This window comes from Mauremys mutica, chromosome 6, assembly GCF_020497125.1.
Source record: "Mauremys mutica isolate MM-2020 ecotype Southern chromosome 6, ASM2049712v1, whole genome shotgun sequence".
Lineage (NCBI taxonomy): Eukaryota > Metazoa > Chordata > Testudines > Geoemydidae > Mauremys > Mauremys mutica.
Window position 1 is genome coordinate 116,092,300 of NC_059077.1, and position 24,293 is coordinate 116,116,592.

Below are 24,293 nucleotides of genomic sequence, written 5' to 3' on the forward strand. Positions count from 1 at the left end.
TTTTCTTGTCCTCCTGCATGCAAACAATTCCAGAGCCCTTCTTTGTCCAACAGTACCAAACAGGCTGCATCTGATTGCTGCAAGCTGCTGAGTTCATTTTTAATAATCCATATTTCATAATTTGGCAATGTTGCTTGTGGGGAGAGAAAACTGGAAGGAGCTCACTCTGGGGAGGAGTTCAGAGTCTCTGATCCTGATTACTGGCACTGTTTTTTTACACGTGGTTTTCTGGTTACCTTAGGTACCTGTAGGGCGCCCATCTCTGTAGTATCCCCTCGCAATCTTTAATATAGCAGGGTAGATTTATCATCCTCATTTGCAGATGGGGAATATGGGGGCCAGAGAAGCTATGTGATTTGCCCAAAGTCACACAGGAATTCTGTGGTGGAGCAGGTCTCTGGAGATCCAGACTTACACCTTTGTGTGTTCGATGAACTCAGATATGAAGCATTTCTTATATCGACAGAGAGAGAGAGCTCAGCGTTTTTTAAACGGGGAAGCCCTTTTCCCTCCCTTTCATTTGGAAACAATTCTTTCCCCCAAATTCACAAAAAACTCCCCTTTCCTTTGGAGTGACAAAGTATAATTCTCCATGCCATCTGTTCCTCCTGCCCCATACGCTGGGGACTCCCTTCCCCTAATGCTGGTGCAGTGACACCCTCCCGCCCACTTTCCCTTTCAAACATCTTCTCCAACCCCACATCATTCATGAAGTCTGTTATTGTCAGTCACCTCCACTCCCAACGGTCTGTTAGTTGCCATTAAGCAAAAGATCCTCATTCTGTCATAGGTGAGTCCTCCCCCGGTCCCCTAAGAGTCCACGTGTCTGTGCTGTATTGTGCTTCTGTTGTGATGGCAAACTCCTCAGGGAACAGGCTATGTTTCCACTATCTTCTCTACGGCATGGAGCACGCTATCAACACGTAATACATAATAATGTATTGGAAACATGGACCAAGCCTTTGTGGTAGCTGGAAAAATTATGTGGTTTAGTCTTAAGGGGGGAAAAAAATCTCATTGTTCTCATTTCACTTTTCCCCGAAGAACTACACAGTGGAGAGAACAGAATGTCCAGTAGCACCCAAAATGCTGCTGCGACTCTCATCCTGTGTTTTCTCTCTCCTACAATTACTAGTATCAGAGGGGGAGCCGTGTTAGTCTGGATCTGTAAAAGCAGCAAAGAATCCTGTGGCACCTTATAGACTAACAGACGTTTTGGAGCATGAGCTTTCGTGGGTGAATACCCACTTCATTGGATGCATGTGATGAAGTGGGTATTCACCCACGAAAGCTCATGCTCCAAAACGTCTGTTAGTCTATAAGGTGCCACAGGATTCTTTGCTGCTTCTACAATTACTAGCGGATGATGCTTCCCTTTGTAATGCTAAGAACGTCAGGGCCACGTTGCATGGTGTGAAGTACAAAGGGTCCTGATGGAATCAAGGAGTCAGTGCGAGACCTGGGTGTGCAAAGCAACAGAGGGGCAGGCTGGGAGTGTGCAGTAACAGCTCACCCATGGAAGTTGTGCAGAGGAGATCTAAGAACGGTCTTCCAGTTTTACAACCAAACCATCTTTAAATCACCTTGCGATCAGTGATACTCAGACTGAGGCTCGGGAGCCGCAAGTGGCTCTTTAATGTGTCTCCTGCGGCTCCTTGCAGCACATGCTATTAAAACAGTGTGAGATTAACCAGTCAAGATGCTTTTACTATGTTATTAACCAGTTATAGTTGATAAAATAATACTTGGTCAGTTATTTTCTTGTGAGAATTATATATATATTTTACACACACACACACACACACACACACACACACACACACACACACACACTAAATGAAACAATGAATTCCTAGTACTGTGGCTCTTTGTCATAATGTTGATTGCTAATTTGGCTCCCGAACCATTAAGGTCTGAGTATCACTACTTTAAATATTCTATTGTATCAGTAGTAACCCATACTGCAAGCAAGCAAGTTAAACTAATACTTTGTTTACTGTTCTGCTTCCTTCTGGTAATAGCTATACATGAATGACAAGGCTCAGATTGTGGTAACCCTGCTCATGCGGAATGCACCATGAGTAATCCCACTGAGGTCAATCGGGCTACTCAAGAAGAGTAGAAAGAGTGTCGCCCAAATCAATTAGAAGGTGTAAGCATTTTCTTTTCTCCTACTTGCTATGAGAGTGAAAAAATGTTACTGTCTTTTTAAGGTGACTCGGAAAGGGGAACAATGTGGTGTGTGCCTTTTGCTTGTCTGTTTTCTGGCTTAAAACTTAGTACCAACAGGAGTTGCCAACCATTCTTTGGCTGCTTGTGTCAGAGGACTTCTTGGATGACTCAGATATGTGGACTCAGAGATTTCTCAGGCCTTAACTGAAGAGACCATTTCTTATAAATGTTTGTGTTAAACAGGGCGTTTTTAATACAGTGACCAAAAATCACTTTTCCGTTAACCAGATCTCACTTCTTTGATAACTCAAATGTCCTAAATGTACCAGTTCTCCAGCAATCCACAGAGCCTTCCATGGTAGTCCAGATCTAAAGGTCTCATGTTAAAAACAGCACAGGAAAACCAACATTAAAAATCCTCACAACCAAACCTTTCTGGTCTGTATTATAAAGCAGCAGAAAGGGACACAAATCCTTTCCCTCTCCCCACTCAACCCACCCTTGAAGTTCAGCTTTTATCTATCAGCAGTGACCACAGGGAGCCTGGTAAAGGTCACAGAGTCCATTTTATCCCTCAAATGGAAATTGTAATGTGACACTACGGGACAAATAAACACCCGCAATGTTGCAAGGCTCATCTTTTCGCCCAGGCACTTGAAAACAGGGGTGGGAGGGTGAGGAGGTCAAGGCTTGTAGTTGTAGTGGTGGGGAATCAGAGGAGGGGATTACTTTAAATTGCAGTGCTTAGGTGCTGCATTCTAAAGTTATATCAAGGAGACCGAAAGCATGTGGAGAAGGCACCCTCCTGAGCAATTTTATAAGTCTAAATAAATAAAACGTGGAGTTGAGAATAAAACAAGGGGTTGAGTTTTCATCTAAAAATAGGGTGGACACACTCATGGTAAGCCCTAGAAGAAAATAATAGTCTACTGATTTGGACACTGCCCAAGTCCTGTTACCGTTTATTCTTGGGACTTAAATATATTGTACGGAGAACATTCCCTGGTCAGGAAATTGATTTCTGATGTACATCTCTACCCCAATATAACGTGACCCGATTTAACACAAATTCGGATATAACGCGGTAAAGCAGCACTCCGGGGGGGAGGGGCTGCGCACTCCAGTGGATCAAAGCAAGTTCGATATAATGCGGTTTCACGTATAACGCGGTAAGATTTTTTGGCTCCTGAGGACAGCGTTATATCGGGGTAGTGGTGTATTACCTCACTGATTAAAATCGAGTCTTTATCTTCCACAAACAGGGAAATGCTTATGTGATCTTACAACCAATAGGGTCTATGGAGTTGCAGGCAAAGTATCTTGTAAGAAAGAAAAGGGAAAAGAAAAATGCCACAGTAACAGGTACAAGGAGTTAATTATGTGGTGAAGCATCAAAGAGGAGTAGCAGGAGCCGCGGCAGGGCACAAGAGGGGAGAGAAAACCCACCAAGGAGGGGTTAGTACTTGAATTCTTTTAGGGAGTGCGGCTGCTCCGCTGCAGTATGTTCTGGAGATCACAGAGTGTCGTGAAGAGTAGGAGTGAGAGAGAAACACAGCACAAAGACACAGAGGTAGGCGCAGTGGAAAGGCAGATTTATTTACTAGTCATACTGTACAGAGAGAAAAAAAAGAGAGAAGCCACAGTTACAGCCTGGCTGTTGCTGGCAGTGTTCTTGGTTTATTTTTTGTTCTTTTTTTAAATCTGAAGAAAACATAACAGTCAAAAAAGTACACTTCAGGTTACAAAGTACAGCAGCGATCCCAGCAATTCTAATCCAGTGTTAGCACAACAGTTCCCCCCCCCCCTAACGAAATGGGATTTTATTTACATTTGCTCACAAAGAAAGTGGGCAACTAAAGCTGGGGGGGAGGGCTCATCCACAACCTACATTCACCATAAAAGCTGCATTTTACACAACATTTTCTTGGACCCCTGAAATAATAATGTATTTATATGTGGGCGTGAGAGGGGGAGGGGCAGGAAATGCGGTTTTGTCCTTGTTCTGACCTGACATTGCTTGTCTGCCCTGAGACACAGTTGTCACTGAAAAGGAAAATGCTTTTAAATGGATTTGTGTCCTGCATCTGCCTATAAGCAGTACCCCACATCCTTAATTATAAAGGACAGGACAAAATTAGAGGCCTGATTCAGAAAAGCGCTCGAGACTTAAGCAGGCGCTGAACTTGAAACATGTCCTTAAGTCTGTCCCTATTCAGCAGTGAGCTTAAGCATGTGTTTCATTTTAAGCATGTGCTTAAGTCATAAGCACTCTGCTGAATGGGGGCTTTCGACGGTTGCATAGATCTTCTCTGTTGCGTAGCTGCCCGACTCTGACAGCAGTGGTAACCATTTCGAATACCGGTGCTTGTTAGAATCAGTGACTGGGTTTGGGAGCAGGGCCTTTCGCAAGTTGGATCAGTCAGTGATGGATTTTAAGTTTTACTTTTGCTCCTTCCTTTGACTGACAATATCTGCAGAACTTTCCAAGGAGCAGTGTGGGGCCAGATTTTTCTCTCATTTATAGTGGGTGGCACTAATATGTTGACATTCAGTACACCAGGGTATTGGTTTGTACCATGCTATTTATGGCATTCTCTAATTAAGAATGGGTAAAAATGGCAAGATTTTAATGGTATCCACTGTCCCGTACACGCTTACAACCCCATGGATGTCAATGGGATTGTACATGTGTCGCTGAGGTCAGAACTTACCCAATGGCATTTAAGGCTTTGTCCACATTAGCACTTTGGTTCGTAAAACTTTTGTCAGTCAAGGGTGTGAAAAAAACTCCCCCGGATGGACATACGTTTAATTGACAAAAGCACCGGTGTGGACAGTGCTATGCTGGTGGGAGACGCTCTCCCGCCACCATAGCAACTGCTGCTCATTGCAGGTGGTTTAATCTCTCTTGTCGGCATAGAGCAGCTGCATAGGAGACCTCACTGCAGTGCTACAGCTGTGCCTCCGTAAGGTCTGTAGTGTAGACCCAGCCTAAGCACTAGGGATGGGCCCATGCCATTCAGGACCTACTTGAACAGCATGGGGGTTGGATTTTCAACTCTTAACTTATGAGGTTCTCATTCTGCTTAGAGAAGACTGTGAACAGAGAAGGCGGGCAGGGGGTGGGAAGAGGAGGAACAACGGAGGAGAGTGACAGACAGAGAGAGTGGGGAAAAAAGAGCAGAGATGGTGAGGGGGAATAATCTAATGGAAAATTCCCAACTCTTTCTCTCAATATTTTATATAATGCTTTTGTGTGTATTTTACAGGCCACCGTTGTATGACAGCTTAACTTTCTGAGCTGGGCTCAGGGAGAAGAAGGAGTTCTTCTAACCTTGGTACATAGTACAGACTTCCTGTCAGCTAAAAGAACACGTCTTAGGCCTCGTCTCTACTAGAAAAGTAAACCAGTTTCCCTAAATCAACGTAAGAATCAATCTAGTTAAAGCAGTGCAGATACCTGCAGTAGACACGGTTACACCAGTTTAACTCTTGCTCATATCTGTATAGCTTAAGGCCTCAATCCTGCAAACATTTATGCAAGTGTTTGCCCCTGCGAGGAATCTTATTGAACTAAAGGGGACTGCTTGTGTGCATGAAGTTATGCCTGTGGGTAAGTCTTTAGGCCTTGGGACCTATTGGGTAGCTTGTTAGGATCAGGGCCCAAGTCAGTAATTTACCAGTGTAAATTAAATTGATATAGGAAAAGATTAAATTGGTATTAGTGCATCCAAATTGGGGTTTGCATTGGTTTAGACCAATTTTTAAATAGATTTAGTTAAACTGGTTCACTTTCTCATGTAGACAAGACCTTAAAAAATCTGAATCATCCTTTGAGAAAAATGTGGGTTTAAGTAGCAGGAAAAGCCAATTTACAAACAAAACCTTCTTGTGCAAACCCAAGAAAGGGTTTAGAAAAGTCTAAAATCTCACACGCCAGGAAGGCTGCCCGCTCCTGCTAGACAGGGCGCCTCTGCGGGAGACTGGCATAACAGTAAGATTGCTGATCTGCAGGCCTTCTTGAAGCAAACGTATATTGGCAAAGGGTTCTCTTCCAGAAAGGAACAACAAAAATAGGGAACACAGGGGTAGGCTGGGGTGGGGTGAAAACAGAGTTTATCTGAAAACTTGTGTGTTCAGCATTTTTGTCTGTCCTTTTAAATACAAGTGGGATATTTTTAAGATCTCATGCATTCCTCTCAATATATACAAGCTATATATTATATTATACGTTTATATTACATGATGGATTTACACTCTTTTCAGTTTAAATGATAATCCATTCATAGTTTAAAGCTTTATAGCAATCATAGTTCACAACTTTCTGGTTTACGTACAAAAATTAAAGTCGAACACCATGTTTTTTATTGGGTTCCACTGCCAGTGACCTACCATTGAAACTCAATGCTAAAAGTTACTCCTGACACCAAAATATCTGACACGGCATAGACTGAGCAACTCCTGAATTTGTCGTTATATAGAGACAGCTGGTCAAAATTTACTGAATTTTGAAAATTCAACATTCAAAAAACAAATGGGAAAAATCCATATTTTTCTGAATTATTTCCCCCCACTTTTCGTGGTCAACATTTTTCAAGTTTCTGACATTTGGTAAATGTCAAATTTAGTAAAATGGGGAAAAATTGGGAAAAAAATCACATCCTTTTTGCCCTTTTTTCAATCACTTCTCTCTCACTCTTTAACAACAGGGAGTTATTAGCTGCTATGAGGGCTCACTAGACACAAAATATGAGGTTGTAAAACATCTCTTTCATCTAGTTGTTGAAGACCTGGGGTCATATTTGTCTATGGTATAAACTGATTGACTTGATCGGGTTTATAACGTCCCATAATGTTTACTACCCAACATTTCTCTTAAAAAAGAATTGGTGACCTGCTTTCAGATCTAAGAGTGAGGTTTGCTCTACAAAAGGTCCCAAGAAGTTGGGCATTATCATGAAAAAGGTTCCAAGAGACTCAGTATCATGGGTATGACTATATTCTGAAATTCAATCCCCAGTCAGGATCTGTATTTCCTTATAAAAATATGATTCCTTAAAAAAATACACAAATGTAAAATACTACGTTTTCTATTATATTGTCTCTTATTTTCAGAATATGCAACTTGAAGGTGAGACTAAATGAAGAGGTAATGCACACCTAAGTAAGAACCCTTCATTTCGCAAGCACCTTTGTATGCCATCCTTATGCTCCCACTAAAAGTCACTTGCTCACAGTTTATTTTTCAGTATTGAGATAACCTCTGAGCCATTGGTTAACGTGAACAGAATGGGGAGAAACTGTCAGAAGAGTCTTCAGTAAAGTTCCAGTGGGTGTTAATTCAACATTACAAGTGCAATGGTAGCAATATCATACAGTGCTACTGAATCAGGACATGATCCTATGAGATGGTGAGCAACAGTTTTTGTCAATGGGAGCTGTAGCAGTCAACACATCTCAGGATCACACCGGTAATGGGTCGTTCTGCAATGCATAAAACGGAGTGAGTACACAAATAATGCCCAACCTACACCCTGTGTTAAGCTTTTAGGCCTGATCCTGAAAACACTTAGGCACGTAAGTAATTTTACTACGGCAAGGAGTTCCATTGATTAAAAGGGGACTCCTCACACAGAAAAGTTAAGCGCATGCGTATGTGTTTTCAGGACTGGGGCCTTATATTGCACCTCTATGGACTGGACTCCAGTCGCTTAATTGAGAAGGGCTTGTATACTCTAATAGGACTATGGGGATTGAAAGATAATGTTGTGTTTTATACAGCTTTGGAATACAGCCTGCAATGTTGGGAAAAAACTGAAAAGACGAAGAAAAATGAAAGAGTGCTAAGGCAAACTGTCAAATGGCACATCATGCCTCTTTTGTCATTCATTTAGAGAACATCACAAAGGCAGACCAGAAGAGTTCTGTAAACATATAGCATACAGTACATCAGCCACAGGAAATAAAAAAAGAAAACAACCCTGTAATTCTTTCCTTTCTGTATTGATGTCCTTATAATTAAAAGGAATGGCCTGGCCACTAAGAATAATGTGTTTCATGATTTTGTATGTTTTTTCTTCATTGTTAAAAAAAGTTGCAGTGATTTGCCAGACAATAGTCCCTCGATGAAAACTGGGCATGACATGCAAAGTAAATCTGTAGAAATTTAGAAAATATAAAATATAAAAGAGTTCCACAGGCTATTTTTTTGTTTGTTCGTTTTGTGTTTTTTCTCAGTCTAGGAAAAGATACACTGAAAAGTTAGTAGGTTTTTTTGTTTTTCTTACAAAAGTTAAGGCGAACAGTTTATTGTGGCAAAATGTTGTCACAGAACCATTTCCAACTCTGTTTGTTTGTAGATATCTTTTCATGCTGAAATTGCAAATGAACACAAGCCTCTTAAGTTAATCAGAGACAGGGAGCTTGTTTAAAACAAAACCAAAAACTCCCATCGTATGAAGTCTCAATATGAAATATCTCTCTGCTTCTTTCAGAAAGTGGACCCTTTGCTTTGTGTCTGATTGTGCACATATTTCCGCAGGCTATAGAATATCTAGGGGGGTGTGTGTGTGTTGGGGGGGGGGGGAATAAACCTAGTCTGAAGCTCAAAGAAGCCATGGAAACCCTATTTACATTCATTAGCCTATGTTAACGTGTTGCACTTCTCGATGTAGGCTGCAGCTTAATGAAAAGAGGTTAAAATGAAAAATCCAGCAGCCAGATGATGCTGTGAGATTTGCTAAATAAGACAATGCTAAGAACTAAAAATATTCGGGCCAGCTGGGGTAAATCAGTATAGCTGAAGATTTAACCCTATGAGTTTAGGTGGAACATTTTTTTCTCTCTCTGTTTTTTTTTCTTTCTTCTTATTTATTCCCCTCAGTCAGGGAAGCAGTTTTGGTCAGGAAGTAAAAGACCCTTCTAAGTTATCTACAAAAAGCCCTGGCTTTTCTACTTTAACACTGGCCCATTAACCACAATGTCCACACGAATGAATGCCACACAACTGGTCTTTAGGGACATTAAATATTAGTTTGCACTAACTGAACAATAGCTTTTTGGCAGTATGAGAAATAAATAGGGTGACCAGATGTCCCAATTTTATAGGGACAGTCCCAATTTTGGGGGCTTTTTCTTATATAGGGTCCTATTACCTCGCAGCCCCTGTCCTGATTTTTCACACTTGCTGTCTGGTCACCCTAGAAATAAAAGTCCAAGGCTTGTGCTCTACTTCTAACCAATAAAGACTCACTTCTCTCTTTCTTATATACCTGTAGCTCCCACTGACTATGTGATTATAACAGTGCACTAGTCCTGGGGTACATGCATGCCCCAGTGTGTCTGGACTTTCAAGGGAATCACATCCCAGGTAATGGGCAAAGGAGGATCATGTGATGAGGGAGCATGTGACTGCAGGGAGGTATAAGGACAGCTTATATGAGTTCCCAGTGAGACTTGAGAGTGATTAGCACCTCTGAAAAACGAGGCTGTCAGGTTTCCAGGACGGAAAAGTTAGCCACCAGGCATGCTGATGTACTCACGGGATCACCACAACTTTTTTTCTGATAAAAATGACCTGTTAATCATGCAAGCTTGCTGGAGCTCTAGAGTAATACTTTGCAGATTTCCAACATTTCAATTAGGTTGTGATCCATATGCTCACTGATGTTAACGGACATCCAGTGAACTTTACATCAGGCCTGTGGTATATTCCCAATACCAGCAGTGACTATGTCAGCTAGTATGATTTCAGCAGAAGCCACGTGTGTGTGGCTACCATTTGCTAGTCTCCACTTGCCTTTCACTAAGGGCCAACTGGATGGCTGTGAAAGGTTACGTAAGAGTTTGCTATTAAAGGCTAACTGGAATAGCATAAGTCCCTTTTTTTCTTTTCTTTTTTCCTTTCTTTTCCTTTTGTTTTTGTTTTTTTGTATGTCTCATATAATAGCTACCACAAACAAATGTTTCTTACTGGCACAGAAAGAAAAGAGTTCAGAGCAAGAACTGTTTAATCAGATGTTTAGAACGAATAGTTAATGCGGTAAAAACACCATCCAAGAAAGAGTAGAAATATTATAGAAGCCACCTCAGCCTGGAAAGAGGGGTGGGTTTTTTGGGGTCGTTTTTTCCCCTTCTTTTTTTGTGGGGGGAAGTCTGGTAATTTCAAAGATACTTTGACATAATCACCATGCTTGAAAATATTTAGCCACCAAAAATTATAGGTGCTGCTTTTTCTCTCGCTTGTACTGGGGTAATCAGGAGTAGCTCTCCTGAAGTCAATGGAGTTACACTGGTGTAAAACCAGTGCCAGTTAGTTCAGAATCAGGGCCATAGTCTTGCCATGAAAAAGTTGACTTCTTTTCTGCTGTAGATAGTAGAATCTAAAAACCAAGACTTTTAGAACCAATCAGTGATTTTGGATGCTTCAGTGTTTTCGATTCTCTATTTGAGATGCTTGAGAAGGGTCTGAAATTTCAGAGGACAGGCGAACAGTTTTTGAAAACCAAGCTGCTTTAAGGGGCCTCAAATGGAGCACCCATCACTCCACCCCCCAAAAAATGAGGCATCCAAAATCACTAGACACTTTTGGAAATCTTTCCTTCCTTCTGAAATATCTACTCAGGTAAAGCTCCAATGTGTTTCCATGGGAACCTCGCCTGAGTAAGGATGGTAGGATCAGGTCCTAGGTCTGTACGTACATAGGTTTACTTTGATTCCACGTATCAAGAAATACTTCTTTGAAAGGAAGTACAAAGTGAGAACCCGTAATTTCTCCCATTGAGGTCAATGGGTGCTTTTCCACTGACTTCACTGGGAGCAAGATCAGACAGTAAAATGATTCATGTTTGAAGGAAACAGAAAAATAGTATCTCTCATATGCCGGTGTTCAGCAGAAAAATCTCATAAATAAACATAGGCAGAGTTACTGAAAGGCAAATAATTAAATCAGTAACTACATTTCACTTGTGGTGATAGCTGGATGTTTTTGATGTCAAGGTAATTTCCACTGTAATTTAAGGAGATAAAATAGATGCACAATACTGTAATCTGGAAGATTTATATAAGGCAAAATCATCATTTGTGATTTGTTAGAAAGAATAATTAAGGTCCACTTTTGGTTTTACCAATAAGCAGAAATAGCCTATGGCATTTTTTTGACGCCACAAAATGAACTCCAAAGTTAATATACAACAGAATTATGCAAACATTTTGAGAAGGGTGTGTCTGAGTTTTAGCAAATTAAAATGATAAAATGATCTATGCTCCCTCCACCCCAAAAATCTATAAAATAATGTTAAAATATGATTTTTTTAAGGCTCTCATACCTGGCTACTGTGAAATTCAGACTTCCACAAAACACTGGGAATCTGATCAATCCTGCCAGATATATAAAGTAAAATATAAAAAGTGTTTTCTTTATATATATATATTTATATAAAATCAAATAAATATGAAAACATTTGTTCACGTTCCCATTTCTCTCTCACTCTAAAAACTAAAAAACAAACAGTATGTTTGGTGGGAAAATCATATTCGTGTGTGCATCTTCCTGAAGAACTAGAAATCAAAAGCAACCCATCTGCAAGGCAATGGAGGCATTCACTTCCAGTTCACAGTATTGCAGTTAGAAGTACAGTGAGGTCTAAGGAAGTGATGGAGCAGGTGCTGCTCAGAACAGGGAAGGAAGAAGTGGTCACATGATAATACAGCATTGACATCGCTTTTTCTTTTGTGTACCTGGGACTGGTTCCATGGGCAGAATTTCTTCTTTCCCCTCTGGAGAGGAGGGCTCTGTTGTGTCAGACACAGGCCTTCCGGAGACCAGTTCGGCTGCATTTCCATCCATGGTAGATACGTCAGTCACGGTCTTCTCACGCAAGGACTTTTCATCATCTTCATCGATGAGGACCAGTTCTGCCTTGATAGTTTCATCATAGCCCAGCACTTTTTTTGTCTCCTCTTCATCATCAATATTTTGGTAACCCATAAAAATCATTGTCACTGGTTGATCCATGCTGGCCTCTGGGACTTCATCTCCAGAGATTTTTGCTTGGTGTTGAGGATTCCCAGAATTCCCCTTGCTAGGTTTATGTACCATTTCTAATTTTGCCTCTTTGAAGAGCATTTGTTCCTTCACGTGGCTAAGGTTTCCATCTGCTATCACATTCCTGGCTGACACAGTCATTTCATACCCTCCTCTTACACTTGATTGTCCAGCTTTCTGTATAAGTTCATCTACATCCTTTGAGCTTAATTTATGTACTCCATTTTCTACCACTGTGCTTCCAGAGTGAATCTCATAGACTACCTTGGTAGCATCATCATAGACTTTGAATCCTCTTTGATGGGTCCCCTCTGGGCCAATAGGTGATGCAGAGAGAATCTTGGTCTCTCCGGTCTGTTTGTCTTTCTCCACATTAATTTCCATGGCGTACAAAGCTTGAATGAAAACAAGAGAGGAAGTGCATGTTACAACAAAAAAAGCCAGTGAACGGTTAATTGCCAAACAGACAGAGAAAACTACTGTGCCCGTTTCCTATGAAGCTATTTCTAAAGAGCCAAGCATTCTACGTTAGAAGTGAGGTGCGTACTGCGAACAGAGCTGGTTATTACAATACAGTACTTTATGGAACTGGATGCTAGGCACTCCTGCTGTAAACTAGAAGATATCCTTCCAACTAAATCTGTGTAGAAAGGGGTTCTAGTCAATTAGACGCATGAAAATCATTTAGGTTAAGTGGGCTCATGGTGTACTTTTGACAAAATGAGATGACAACATGCAGGTCTACCACAGCCTTTCATCTTTGTGCTTGCCTCAGGTTCCAAGAAGAATTGATCTCAAAGCTTCTGAAGTGCTCCCCCTCCTACCATCCAGCCCATAAACAGCTGTTAGAAAATTTTGTTTGGGAAGGAATAAAATGCCCCTGACAGCTTGTTTTATTATCGAATACTAACTCCTATGTATGTTTTTCATCCATAGCTCTCAAAGCACTTTACAAAGCTTGGTAGTTATCATTATCCCCTGCTACACAGATGAGGCACAGATCATGTAAATGACATGCCCAGCTCACACCGCAGGTCAGTGCCAGAACTAAGAACAGAACTCAGTTTTCCTGGCTTCCTGTCCAGTCCTCTGTCCATTGGATCAGTAAGTAACTTAAGGAAGTTAGGTGTGTTTTTAACATTTTGATTGTAATGAAAAGTACATATAAAAAAAAAAGCACAGAAGTACCCAAGCTGATTCTTTTTATGGATTCCTAAACATTGTTTTCAAAGGGGAGACAGTATGGGGTGAACTTGATTTCAAAACTGGACCAAACAAAGGGTAATAGACACACATGAATTCCAGACTAACAAGGAAAACATTCCCTGGCATGAAAGAGTTAAGAAAGGTGCAGTAACAACAAGAGCATTGTGATCACCACACAGTGGGGGGGACAGGCAGCCCACACACACAACTATATCCCTCATTCTGAGGTCGTGGTGCAAACTCTAAAGCTCAATTTTCAAGGTACAATTGTAAAGGTCTCTCAGCTTGTCTGAACGTAACTGTCTATTTAAGTGCTCCTTATATGAAGATGAAAACATTTTGTCTCCTTAAAAGGTACGAACACACAATTAATTGCAGTTGCCATGATGGGAGTTGTCACTAGCTGTTGTGAAACTTATCACGCTGTCTCATGAAAATTCCAATTCAATGGACCACAACAAAATTACGAGGATTTCTCTTACTAGAGGAGACCGTCACCTATTGGTGAATACAAAATACCCAACCCCATGTAAATTGTTACACTGTCCGTTAGCAGTGCTGCATTTTCTAGGATGGATCTTCAATACAATCCATATACATTTTTCTTGAAAATAGTGGTAACATAAAAATTACCTGAGCGTGGTTTCAATTCTCCCTACTCTCTCACCATATTATCAAGCTTCTGTATAGATTCCTAGGGCCAAACTCTGTCATAAGCATAGGGAGCATATAATATTGTGCATAATAGACTTCTCTTTGCATATCTAGAGAAATCCACTGCTGCGTTAAACACTTTTGAGACACTTGGAGCTATGCACCATGCATCTGAGACTACACCCAGCAAAATTCTGAGCAGCCACAGTGAAGCTTTTCTAGATCCCTACTGACTTTATAAAGTGGGACAGTCCCATTTTATTTGCTTGTATGTATGTATTGATTTACACCTCAGTGCTTGGTCAGTTTTCTCCGCCCTCTTCTTCAGTTCCCCCATGCTTTTGCTCACAAAGACAAGAGCTGAATTTAAAGGCGGGTGGGGGGCTGCTAGATCTTGGTCCTCCTATATGGGACCCCTTGAGTGAGGCAGTTAATGGCTCAGCAGCCTGCTGTCTTCCAAATTCACCTCTCTGTCCAGTGCCCAGCAGGTAAGCAAGACAACTGTCTGAAACAGGAATTCCTATAGCTTATTGACAGGAAAAGGCATGACTGCCTGTATCTACCCGGCCGGTGCCCTTAGGAATTGCTAGATGATAGTGCATGCCAAGGGGAGCTGCTGTGTAGTGCCCTTCACTGTTTCTCCAAGCAGGAGGAGTGCAGTTTGGTCCTGTTCATTTGCTTGCCAACTCTCACTCCTGAGGGCAACACACATTTGCAGACTGGAGTGGGTTTATGAGCTCCCCAAGTGACGGGCCATCACTTTAATCTGCCATATCATTCAGTGCTCTGCCCAGTGTTATAAAGGCATCATGCCCTGCTGCTTGTGCCATGACTGGATGTGTGGAATAAGAGGCCCCTACGACAGCTTCCTGCACTTGTGTACAAGTACACCAGAGGGCTGGGCTGAAGTTAGCTCGGAGCACTTAAAGCAGAACCGTGGTTTGTATTCTTTGTTGCCATTTAATTGGCTGATTGGTTTTAGTGTCTCCATGTGTATCATTAGGGATAATACATGACAAGTAGCACGTTTCTGTTGTTTGGTTTGTCCCCATTTTGGGATCTCTGAGACTCGTGTTTCTAAAGTCTCATCTAGACTTATTTGAACCTTAAATCCAAGTTACAGAGACATGAAGATGATCAAACAAGAGAAGAAGAACCCCATTATTACTGTGCAGGAGCCTGCTTGTTTTTGGCTGGGATTTCTGGGAGGAAGTGTCATCTAGGGGCTAGCTAGAGCCTGGGGCTGGGAGTCAGAACCTCAGGGTTCCAGTACTGGTTCTGCCCTCACTTGATTTCTGATATCGAGCAAGTTACCTGATCACTCTGAAACACTCAGGCTCCTAGTGAGCAAACACTTCCGCGCTCAGTCATGGAAAAGTTGCTGTCATTTTCAAATGGGGTGTCTGTTTCAGCTGTGAGGCAGTTCAGATTGTTTAATGCAGAACAGGGCTGTGATTTTCCCAGCCCTCCATGTGCGGAACACCCAATTGAAGTCAATGGGAGTTGCACCTACGGAAGGCTTAAGGACTGGTGCCGGCATCTATATCTGACCTTGCAGGACTCAGAGGCTCCACCCCTTTGGAATAAGGTCTCCAGAAATACAAGTAAGTACCCACTTGTCCACATTTAGAAAGAGTTGCAAGATGCATCTCTTTGCCCAGATGTCCACTCTTGATGTACAATGATCTCCTAGGCATTTAGGGTCAGAGTTTCAAAAGAATTCAGAACACTTGGAAGATTGCCATTCAATGACCATTTAAAACACTAGTTGGAAGGAAGGAACTGTTTTTTCACTGCTCATCTGTGTTAGAAATTAACAGATGGGATTATATCTTTAAATATTAAGGCACTGATTTGGGAGCTGATTGTCATTGTTACATATTCGTTTATTCCCTTCAGCTTGATTTCAGAATGTCACACCTGGGACTCTTACATTAGTTAGCTCTTACTCACAGAAGTAATGACTTGATTAAAACTACTCCTGTGAGTAAATGCACATTGATATAAGCAAATATTCCACAACTGGACCCTTTATTAGCAGACCCTTGCTGAAATGTATCCCCATGGGAAAAGCAGAACGAGAGAACTTTGCTAACCTTTGCTTTTGTTAATCTACTTGCAGATGAAATGGGAATCTAGTATAATACTTCCAAAAGTTGTTGAAAAATAAACCATGTGATTAATTTTTGTCTTTGCAGTTCTTATCAAACAGCAAAAAGCACAATTTATAAATACGGTTGGAAATTGGTTGATAGTGAAGCATTGAAAGTACAACTAAGGTGACCAGATGTCCCGATTTTATAGGGACAGTCCCCATTTTCGGGTCTTTTTCTTATATAGGCTCCTATTACCCCCCACCTCTGTCCAGATTTTTCACACTTGCTATCTGGTCACCCTAAGTACAACAGTACTCGAAGACGGGAGCCTGCATTACTGTTAGGACACTTTCTGTACAAATTAATTACAATGTAACCTGATTTAGTATTTCATCAGAACAACATCCCAGAGTACATCTTAAGGCGTACTGCTTCTGCCTGTTAAGTGGTCTTTAAAAACAGAGCTATCAAGTCTGTTACTTTTTAAAAAGATGTTCTCAACAATCTTTAAACATGTAATAAAACAAAGCTAATGTTAAAGAATCTTGACAGGTATGTGCTGCTTGCCCTGTCCTTTAAGCTGTTGTAGTGCATGGAGTCCAGTTGTCAAGGCAATACACAAGCAGGCCTAGCTTTTAGGTTATGTTATGGGGGACAGCAGAGACTATTCTTTTCACGTTTTTGACACAATGGAGCTAGAAACACACAGGCAAATGGTATGTATCAATCTCTGTCTAAGGCGGGTCAGATTTAGCACTGGGATGCGCTTTCTGAGTGCCCTGAAAAGAGGAGCTCAATCAAATGAAGGTTCCCCATTTGTGGATAGCACCTCAAATCGATACACTCTCTTGCTGCATGAAATAATTGGAATGCCAATGTATCATTCGTTATTGCTACTCTGGGATGGCAATGACGTATCGAGCTGCATGTTGGCATTAATGCATGGAGCATATGGTTTTGAACAGAACAATATTGAAAAGATAAGTAAAATCAACAGCTAGGATCTTACTCATAAATTGCTCCAGTTTAGAAACGCATTGAGGCTGAAATTCTGGAACCCCAGCCTAAAACACACAGGCATGTAACATCTTTTTTTGTCCCCTAAAGCGTTAAGCATTGTGCTGAAATAAACAGCTCCTTTCTGTTCTGTAAGGTTTTACGCACATATTGGGTTGTGTGTGTGTCTCATTCATCTCAATGGAAGTTGTGTGGGTGCAGGAAAGGTGCTATTATCATGGCCTAGATTCCACACATTTACATCAGCAGAGATGGAGAGAGAATCAAGCTGAATGCTTCCATTAAAAAGAAATCTGCCAAGTGTACAATGCTACTTTTTAGGACTCACAAGCTATGTAATATAAATAAATGACTTTCAAATTGCTCGCTGCTGATCAAAGAGCCTTGACTTGTTCACAGAATAAAAATCATGTGGCATTTAAACTATATCTGTGCACCAGTCCCATTAAGGTTAATATATATATATAAACAGAAGTTTGGATTGGCTAATAGAATACAGATCTCCTTGAGACTTACCAGTTACCCTGCTGGATCCGTCCCACCCAGGAACTGGCTCTGCTGTTCGTGAATAGAGGGCTGGGAGTTCGGGGATCTGGGAGTAAATGTAATTTACTGCATCTGGTGTCAGAGAACAGAAAATACAGTTAGATAATGTTATTAGCCCTAGTGGCTTCATTGCTTAGACAGCAGAGTGTTAACTTATCAACCCAAACAATAGACATCAGAGCTTTGTACTGGATAATTGGATCAAAGTAAACAAAGTGCAAAGTCACTGTCATGTGATTGGTGTTCAGTAGACTAGCTGAGTTAGGAGGGAACACGTCCAGATGACTCAAACGTTGTGTCAGTTGCACACATCAAACTATTTGTCAGGCGCTTCTGGATTTTATCAGGTCAGTGACCTCAACAAAAGAATGAACCCTGTGTAATGGGTAGAATAAAGGATGTTTTATAGAGAAATACTCATATAAAATGAGGTTTAAACACTCTGGAGGTAACTGAGTGATCAAATGGCATGACAGGCCAGCTCCTTTATATCAGTCATATTAGTTTTGTGTTTCATAGGTTGGTGAGCTGGCATTTGGCTGAAGTTTAACCTGTAAGGGAAATAGTGTCTCTATGCTGGTTGATCCCATGCTCACTTGACATTCAGTGGGAATATAACACCTTGCAGTTCCACAGTGCCACCCTTCATCCAAAGCCCTCTGGCCCTGGGTCAACAAGAGCCTAACTTGTAAGCATGTGAGTAGTTCTACTAAAGTTAATGCTTCAACTGGGCACATGCTTCAGTATCTTGTTGAACTGGGACTTGAAAGTGGTCAAGAAATATTGACTAAGCCTCACAACAGCGCTGCTGGGAGGTAGAGTAAGGGAAATACTTACAGATTCCTAAATTACACACAGATAGGTTAAGTGACTTGCCCAAGGTCACGCTACCAGCCAATGGCAGAGTCAGAAGGTCTCAGTCTCCTGCTCTAGGAACTTGTTTCTGGGTTTAAGCACACAAGACAAAGTAATTATCCAGGGTGTTTGCATGCTAGGCAGAAGAAGAAAGACCACATTTCGATTCCTGAAGCAACACTGACGTATGGACACAAGGTGTATTTCCTGTGGTCTGTTAAATTGACTCCATATCTCCAGGCACAGCTGTTTGCCTCACTCTGTCGATCGCTGCATTGATCCCCTGAAATCCTATAGTCTAGTGATTCCTAGGGTATGGCTACACTTGCAGCTGTACAGCGCTGTGAGTTAAACCTGTCTTCGTACAGCTGTGTAGGGAAAGCGCTGTAGTCTAGCCACACTGACAGCTACCAGCGCACTGTCGTGGCCACATCTGCAGCATTTGCAGCGCTGTTGGGAGTGGTGCATTATGGGCAGCTATCCCAGCGTTCAAGTGGCTGCAACGTGCTTTTCAAAAGGGTGCGGGGTGGGATGGAGTGTGACAGGGAGCGTGGGGGGAGAGAGAGTGGATTTTTGGAGCCAACACTGTGTCAGCACCCTGCCTTGCAAGTTCCGACCCCCTCCCTCACCCCTCCCTCGCTCACTGAAAGCAAACAGCCCTCTCTGTTTTTTCCCTCACAGACCAGATAAGCAGCCTCCCCGAAATGGACCCCCTCCCTCCCGCACGCCGCGCTGCTTCTCTCCTCAAGCCCTCTCTCTTCAAGCAAACACTAGCTGTGGGCGTTCCAAAGGGAGATCATTCACAGCAAACAGGAGCTGTGTTTGGTTTTTTGATAAGCAGCTCCGGGAGCCCCGAGTTCACAACAAAACAAACAGAGGCATCACAACAAAACAAAGAGAGTTATCTTTACTTAAAAACATTATGGGAAGCTTCCGGAGGTCAGTTACAGCGTAGTAAGATTATTCCCTGTTTACACTGGCGCCTCAGCACAGCAGCAGCAGCAGCGCTATTCTCTTTATTCCTCTCGTCGAAGTGGAGTACATGCAGCGCTGTAGCCAGGGAGATACAGCGCTGTATGTGCCTTGCCAGTGTAGACGGGGAGTGAGTTGCAGCGCTGTAAAGCCACCACCAGCGCTGTAACTCTCAAGTGTAGCCAAGGCCCTAGTCCCCCAGGGAACAATATGTATAGGCATCCTGGAGTGAGGCCTGCATGGATCTCAATTACAGAGACAGAGAACGATGTCTTTATTGCTATCTCCAGTCAGAAATGTGCCTCCCTCACAGCCTCTGATAAAAAAAATAAATCTTATCTAAGGCATGGTACATTTACCCACCCCCACCACTGAAATGTGACATATAGAGACTGTTTCCTGAGGTCTCTGATTTTCAATCTCACTTTGTACTGCAAGGTGTTTGGCATTATAGATTTCATGATAACTTCTTGATCCTGGTTTATTTCAATCAGAATGGTCCACCTCTGTCTGTACGTTGTGGAACTTTCCACCTTCTCTGGTGACAAGTTCTATCTATCTGAGGTACTTAAATAGCCCTTCCTTGAAGTAATATCTGAGTGCCTCACAGTCTTTAATGTATTTATACTCGTAACACCTTTGGGAGCTAGGAAAGGGATACTATCCCCATTTTATAGATGAGGCAACGAGACAGCACGGGACTAAGTGACTTGGTCATGGCCAGACCGGAAGACTGTGTCGGAGTAGGGAAATGAACCCAGGTCTACCGAGCCCCAGGCTATCATCCTAATCACTGGACCATCCTTCTGAGAGAAGCTCAGGAGCAAGACAAGGCAATTTTCTCTGCCACCCTCATAGGTTTTAGCAAAATTCTAATATTCACCAAATGTTATGGTAAATAAGAGATTCTGTATTCTCTGTTCTCTCAAAACACAAATCTTCCAGTCCTTGGGGTTAAAAAAATATAGATGATGTTGTTTCTTCTAAGTCTGGTGTATACTAGTCTTGTTAAAACAATAAATACCGGAGGGGAAAAAAATCTGCCTGCTTTGGTCTCTCCCATAGCTTATAAACAGAAGAGATGGGAAGGTCTGTGCAGTGTCTGTCTGTGTGTGGACCCATGCAGGAGGGGGAGAAATCAGGATTAAGAATTCATTTGGTGGCTGCTTCATCTATTCTTTGTGCGCAAACGTGCACCTCACAAAACCCACCATCACAACGGTTGGTAGTCGCAGTAAAAAGGTGAAGCAGAAAAGGGGTCTGAAGGCTGAATTACGCTCTGATCTCTGAAGTGGTGTCTGTGCTAGGAAAGTCAGGACATGGTGGTAAAAGGGCCTGACGTCTACACTAGAGCTTCCATCGCTGGTACCATCAGTAAAGCTGCACAAGTGGTGAATTATAATCTTGGGCGAGTATTACGGAGTTGATAGCCTAGAAATCTTCCTCCCGTTCTTGGCTGCGGTGCCTTAATTGAGTGAGGAAACTTCCATTGCCACTGCTCATGCTGTATCCGTTGTGGGTGTAAATGGAGAACGGTATTATCTAACGCTGCCAATCCAGCATCGGTCAACACTACAGAACCCACATTCCTCATGGAAACACATATATATGATTTGGACCAAGTGCCTTTGAAAGCAAGAGCCGGGTTTGGGAATATTCTTCATTTCACACCTCAGCAGGCAAACGTAAGCCTCCCGCACTGGGCTGTCTGTTTTAAATGCATAGTGCTGTCTGAAAGCTTTTTTGTTTTGCTGCAATAAGGCCTGAGAGAAACAATTATTTAGGACACAGCTCACTGAGCAATAGACAGTAACAGCTGCTCTCTTTTTTACAAGGTTTCTTGCCTTTGAGACACGGGTACCATTCCTTTGTGCAGTGATTCTGGGAATCTGCATCAGCAAGTTTCTGAAATCCGTTTTCCACACGCAGAACGGCTGGCTCTTTCCTACGTGCCAGAACATGAAGCAATTTGTTCTGGAAGCAATGGAAACCCAATAAACAGTTGTTCAACCAGACTATGGAGGGTCTAGTTGGAACAGAAAACTGGGTACCAGGACATCTGCGCTGCAATTCCTTCGCCAACAGTAAATCTCTCTAGGGCCTTGGGCAAATCACTTCATTTCTTTGCTCTGTTTTCCCCATCTTTAAAAAGGGAATAATAATTATCCTAATGATAGGGTGCTATGGGGGTTAGCTAGGTTTATAATGTTTATATTATACAGAAGGGGTATTAAACACTGCGCATCAGGGCTTAAGCCAAGCTCTAACTATCAAAGACCAGGATGAGATCTAATGTGGCAGGCAAATTATCCACATCTGCTACTGTGGGGTTCTTACTCCTTCCTCTGAAGCGGGTGGTGCTGGCCACCATCTGAGATAGACCATAGGAATTGCCAGTGTGGATGAAACCCATGTTCCTAAAACAAACTGAAGATGAAAGGAACGATGTTGTTATAGAACTGCTGCCACCTTACTGTCTGACCTTGATCACATCCCTCAACCTCTCTCTACCTAGCATTTTACTTAGCATCTTTACAATGGACACAAACAACCTACTTCGCGGGGATGGTCTGAGGTTTAGTTAATGTTTGTTCAGATAAAAGGTGCTACAGTGCATAAGTGGAAAAAATTTTGCTTCCTACTTTTGGTGTGTTTAGACTATTTAAAACATTCTTAAAATTGGAGCCCTGGTATTGTGAGTTACTTACAACAGATTAAACTTTAGGATTAGGGCATTTTCCACACCATCAGCCAAATGAATGCTTAGGAAAACATATAGAGCCACATTTCCTAAGAGCTCAGGGCAGGTTTTCAAGGGCTCAGTACCCAGAAACCGGGCCAGGCTTGCAAATGAGCTCAGCACTCATGAATGCACATACATTAGGCTAGATTTACAAAAATGCTCAGTAGCCTGCAGCTCCTATGGAGATACCTGTGACTAGATGTTCATGTGAGCTCCTCACCCAACACAGTGAGTTCTTTTGAAAATCTGGCTGCTTATTTTGGTGCCTAAACACGAGCAGAGCTCTTCTGAAAATTCCAGCCCTGGGGACCAGAGTCTGTTCACATTAATACCTGCGCCACCCTCTAGAATTCCATGGAGCAGAATTGGCACACGTAGATACATCTAGAGCAACTCCATGCAGCTACACTGGATTTACAAATATGTAACGGAGATCAGAATCTGGTCCACAGGGTGTTTATTGATGTCCAGATTCCAAAGGATTAAAAATCAAGTTTGGCTGAAAGGCCTAGATTTCATTAAGCTTTGGTTTGGGGGTTTATCTGAGTGACCAACGTTATTGTAAATGTGGCATTTGGACATTTTAATGGGGATGGAGCCAATAAAAAGATTAATAAAAAAATCTACTGCTGAAAAGCAATGAACAGGAGGGATGAGCTAAAGATAACAAAAATCCACATGGCTCTTTTGAAGATCTCTGCGTCCATCTTGCTAATTTGGTTTTAGACCTCTGACTGTGAACAGGGCAAAGGAAACGGTAATGGAGCCTGCTCTATCTTTTCCAAGCATCTCTATGTGAGGAACACGGTATGAGTCGGGTTTCCAAGACTGTCGTTTTGCCATACAAACTCTGATTCACGTTTAATCCACCCACAGGTTTGTGCCTAAGGGCAAGTCCACACTAGAAGCGCTACACAGGTGCAGTGGCATTGCTGCAGCACGCCTGGTGAAGATGGTCTATGCTGAAGACAGAGCATGCTCCCGTCAGCATAATCATCTCCACAAGAGGCAGAAGCTGTCACCTGGAAAGCATCTCCCACTGACATAGCGCTGGAATGGACAGCACTTAGGTTGCTGTAACTTGCATCGCTCACGAGGGCGCCTTTCTTAAGCGATAGTGTAGACATGCCTTAAATCTATTGCAGGCCATGTTCATTCTTAATGAAACTCCTCTGAAGCCAATGGAATTACGCCAGCAATGAATTTGGCCCAGTGTGTTTCCTTGTCTCTTCATACTTGTCTCTTCATGTCCAGTCTAGTAGCATCTTCTCAATCATTCCATTTATTAACGGCAACTTGCAAAACCCATCGTGTCACTGCAATTGTGCGTACTGTTCTATTGGTTAAGACAGCAGGCTGCAATGAGCTTAGTAAAAACATGTATGGCCAAGAAATACTAAGATCAAGTTAATCCCTGATGGAACTCCAATCCAAGGAGTCCCACCAGATCTGAATGTGGTTTATACTTAGTAATTGCTCTCTGTAATCCTAGCCTAATCAAGTAAATACAGTATACATCCAGCCCAGCTCTATACCGTGTCTCCAATGTCCATTGCAGCATTGTGCAGTGAGAGCGGTTGCATTTTGTAGCACATCTCATGCCATGTTTAAATGAAAGGCTTGTCAGCTCTTTGTCTGCGATGTGCCACCAGGGCACTGATATGCTGTGAGCTGGCTGTAGTATGACAATGTAAGAGTCAGCATGTGACAGGCCTGCTCTCCCCAGCCTAGTCATTTCCCTTCGGCGTCCTCTCACCGGGTAAGCTGAAGCAGTCGGTCAAAGTGCAGTTACGCTGTGGAAAGTGACAACGTGGGAGTGATGTTTATTTGCCTCATTGACTTAGAGTTCAAAAATGGTCATTTAGAAATAGAAAAGATGTCTTTTTCCATCTTCCAATTCAACCTGACGGCTCTTTGATCCATGAGTCATTTTTATATAGTCACTTTTCTGATGTTTGAATTAAAAGGAAGATGCTCAACAGCCAGT

At 42.2% G+C, this 24,293-nt stretch overlaps 1 protein-coding gene across 1 annotated transcript in view; it reads right to left on the reverse strand.

Annotated features, from left to right (window-relative positions):
- PALM2AKAP2 (PALM2 and AKAP2 fusion) overlaps positions 1–24,293 on the reverse strand; it is a 253,860-nt gene that overhangs the window by 208,980 nt on the left and 20,587 nt on the right. Inside the window, exons 4-5 of the mRNA XM_045020799.1 lie at positions 17,707–17,808; positions 11,911–12,612 (exon numbers count right to left, since the gene is read on the reverse strand). Coding sequence (XP_044876734.1) covers positions 11,911–12,612; positions 17,707–17,808 — 804 coding nt within the window. The remainder of the gene's footprint in view (positions 1–11,910; positions 12,613–17,706; positions 17,809–24,293) is intronic.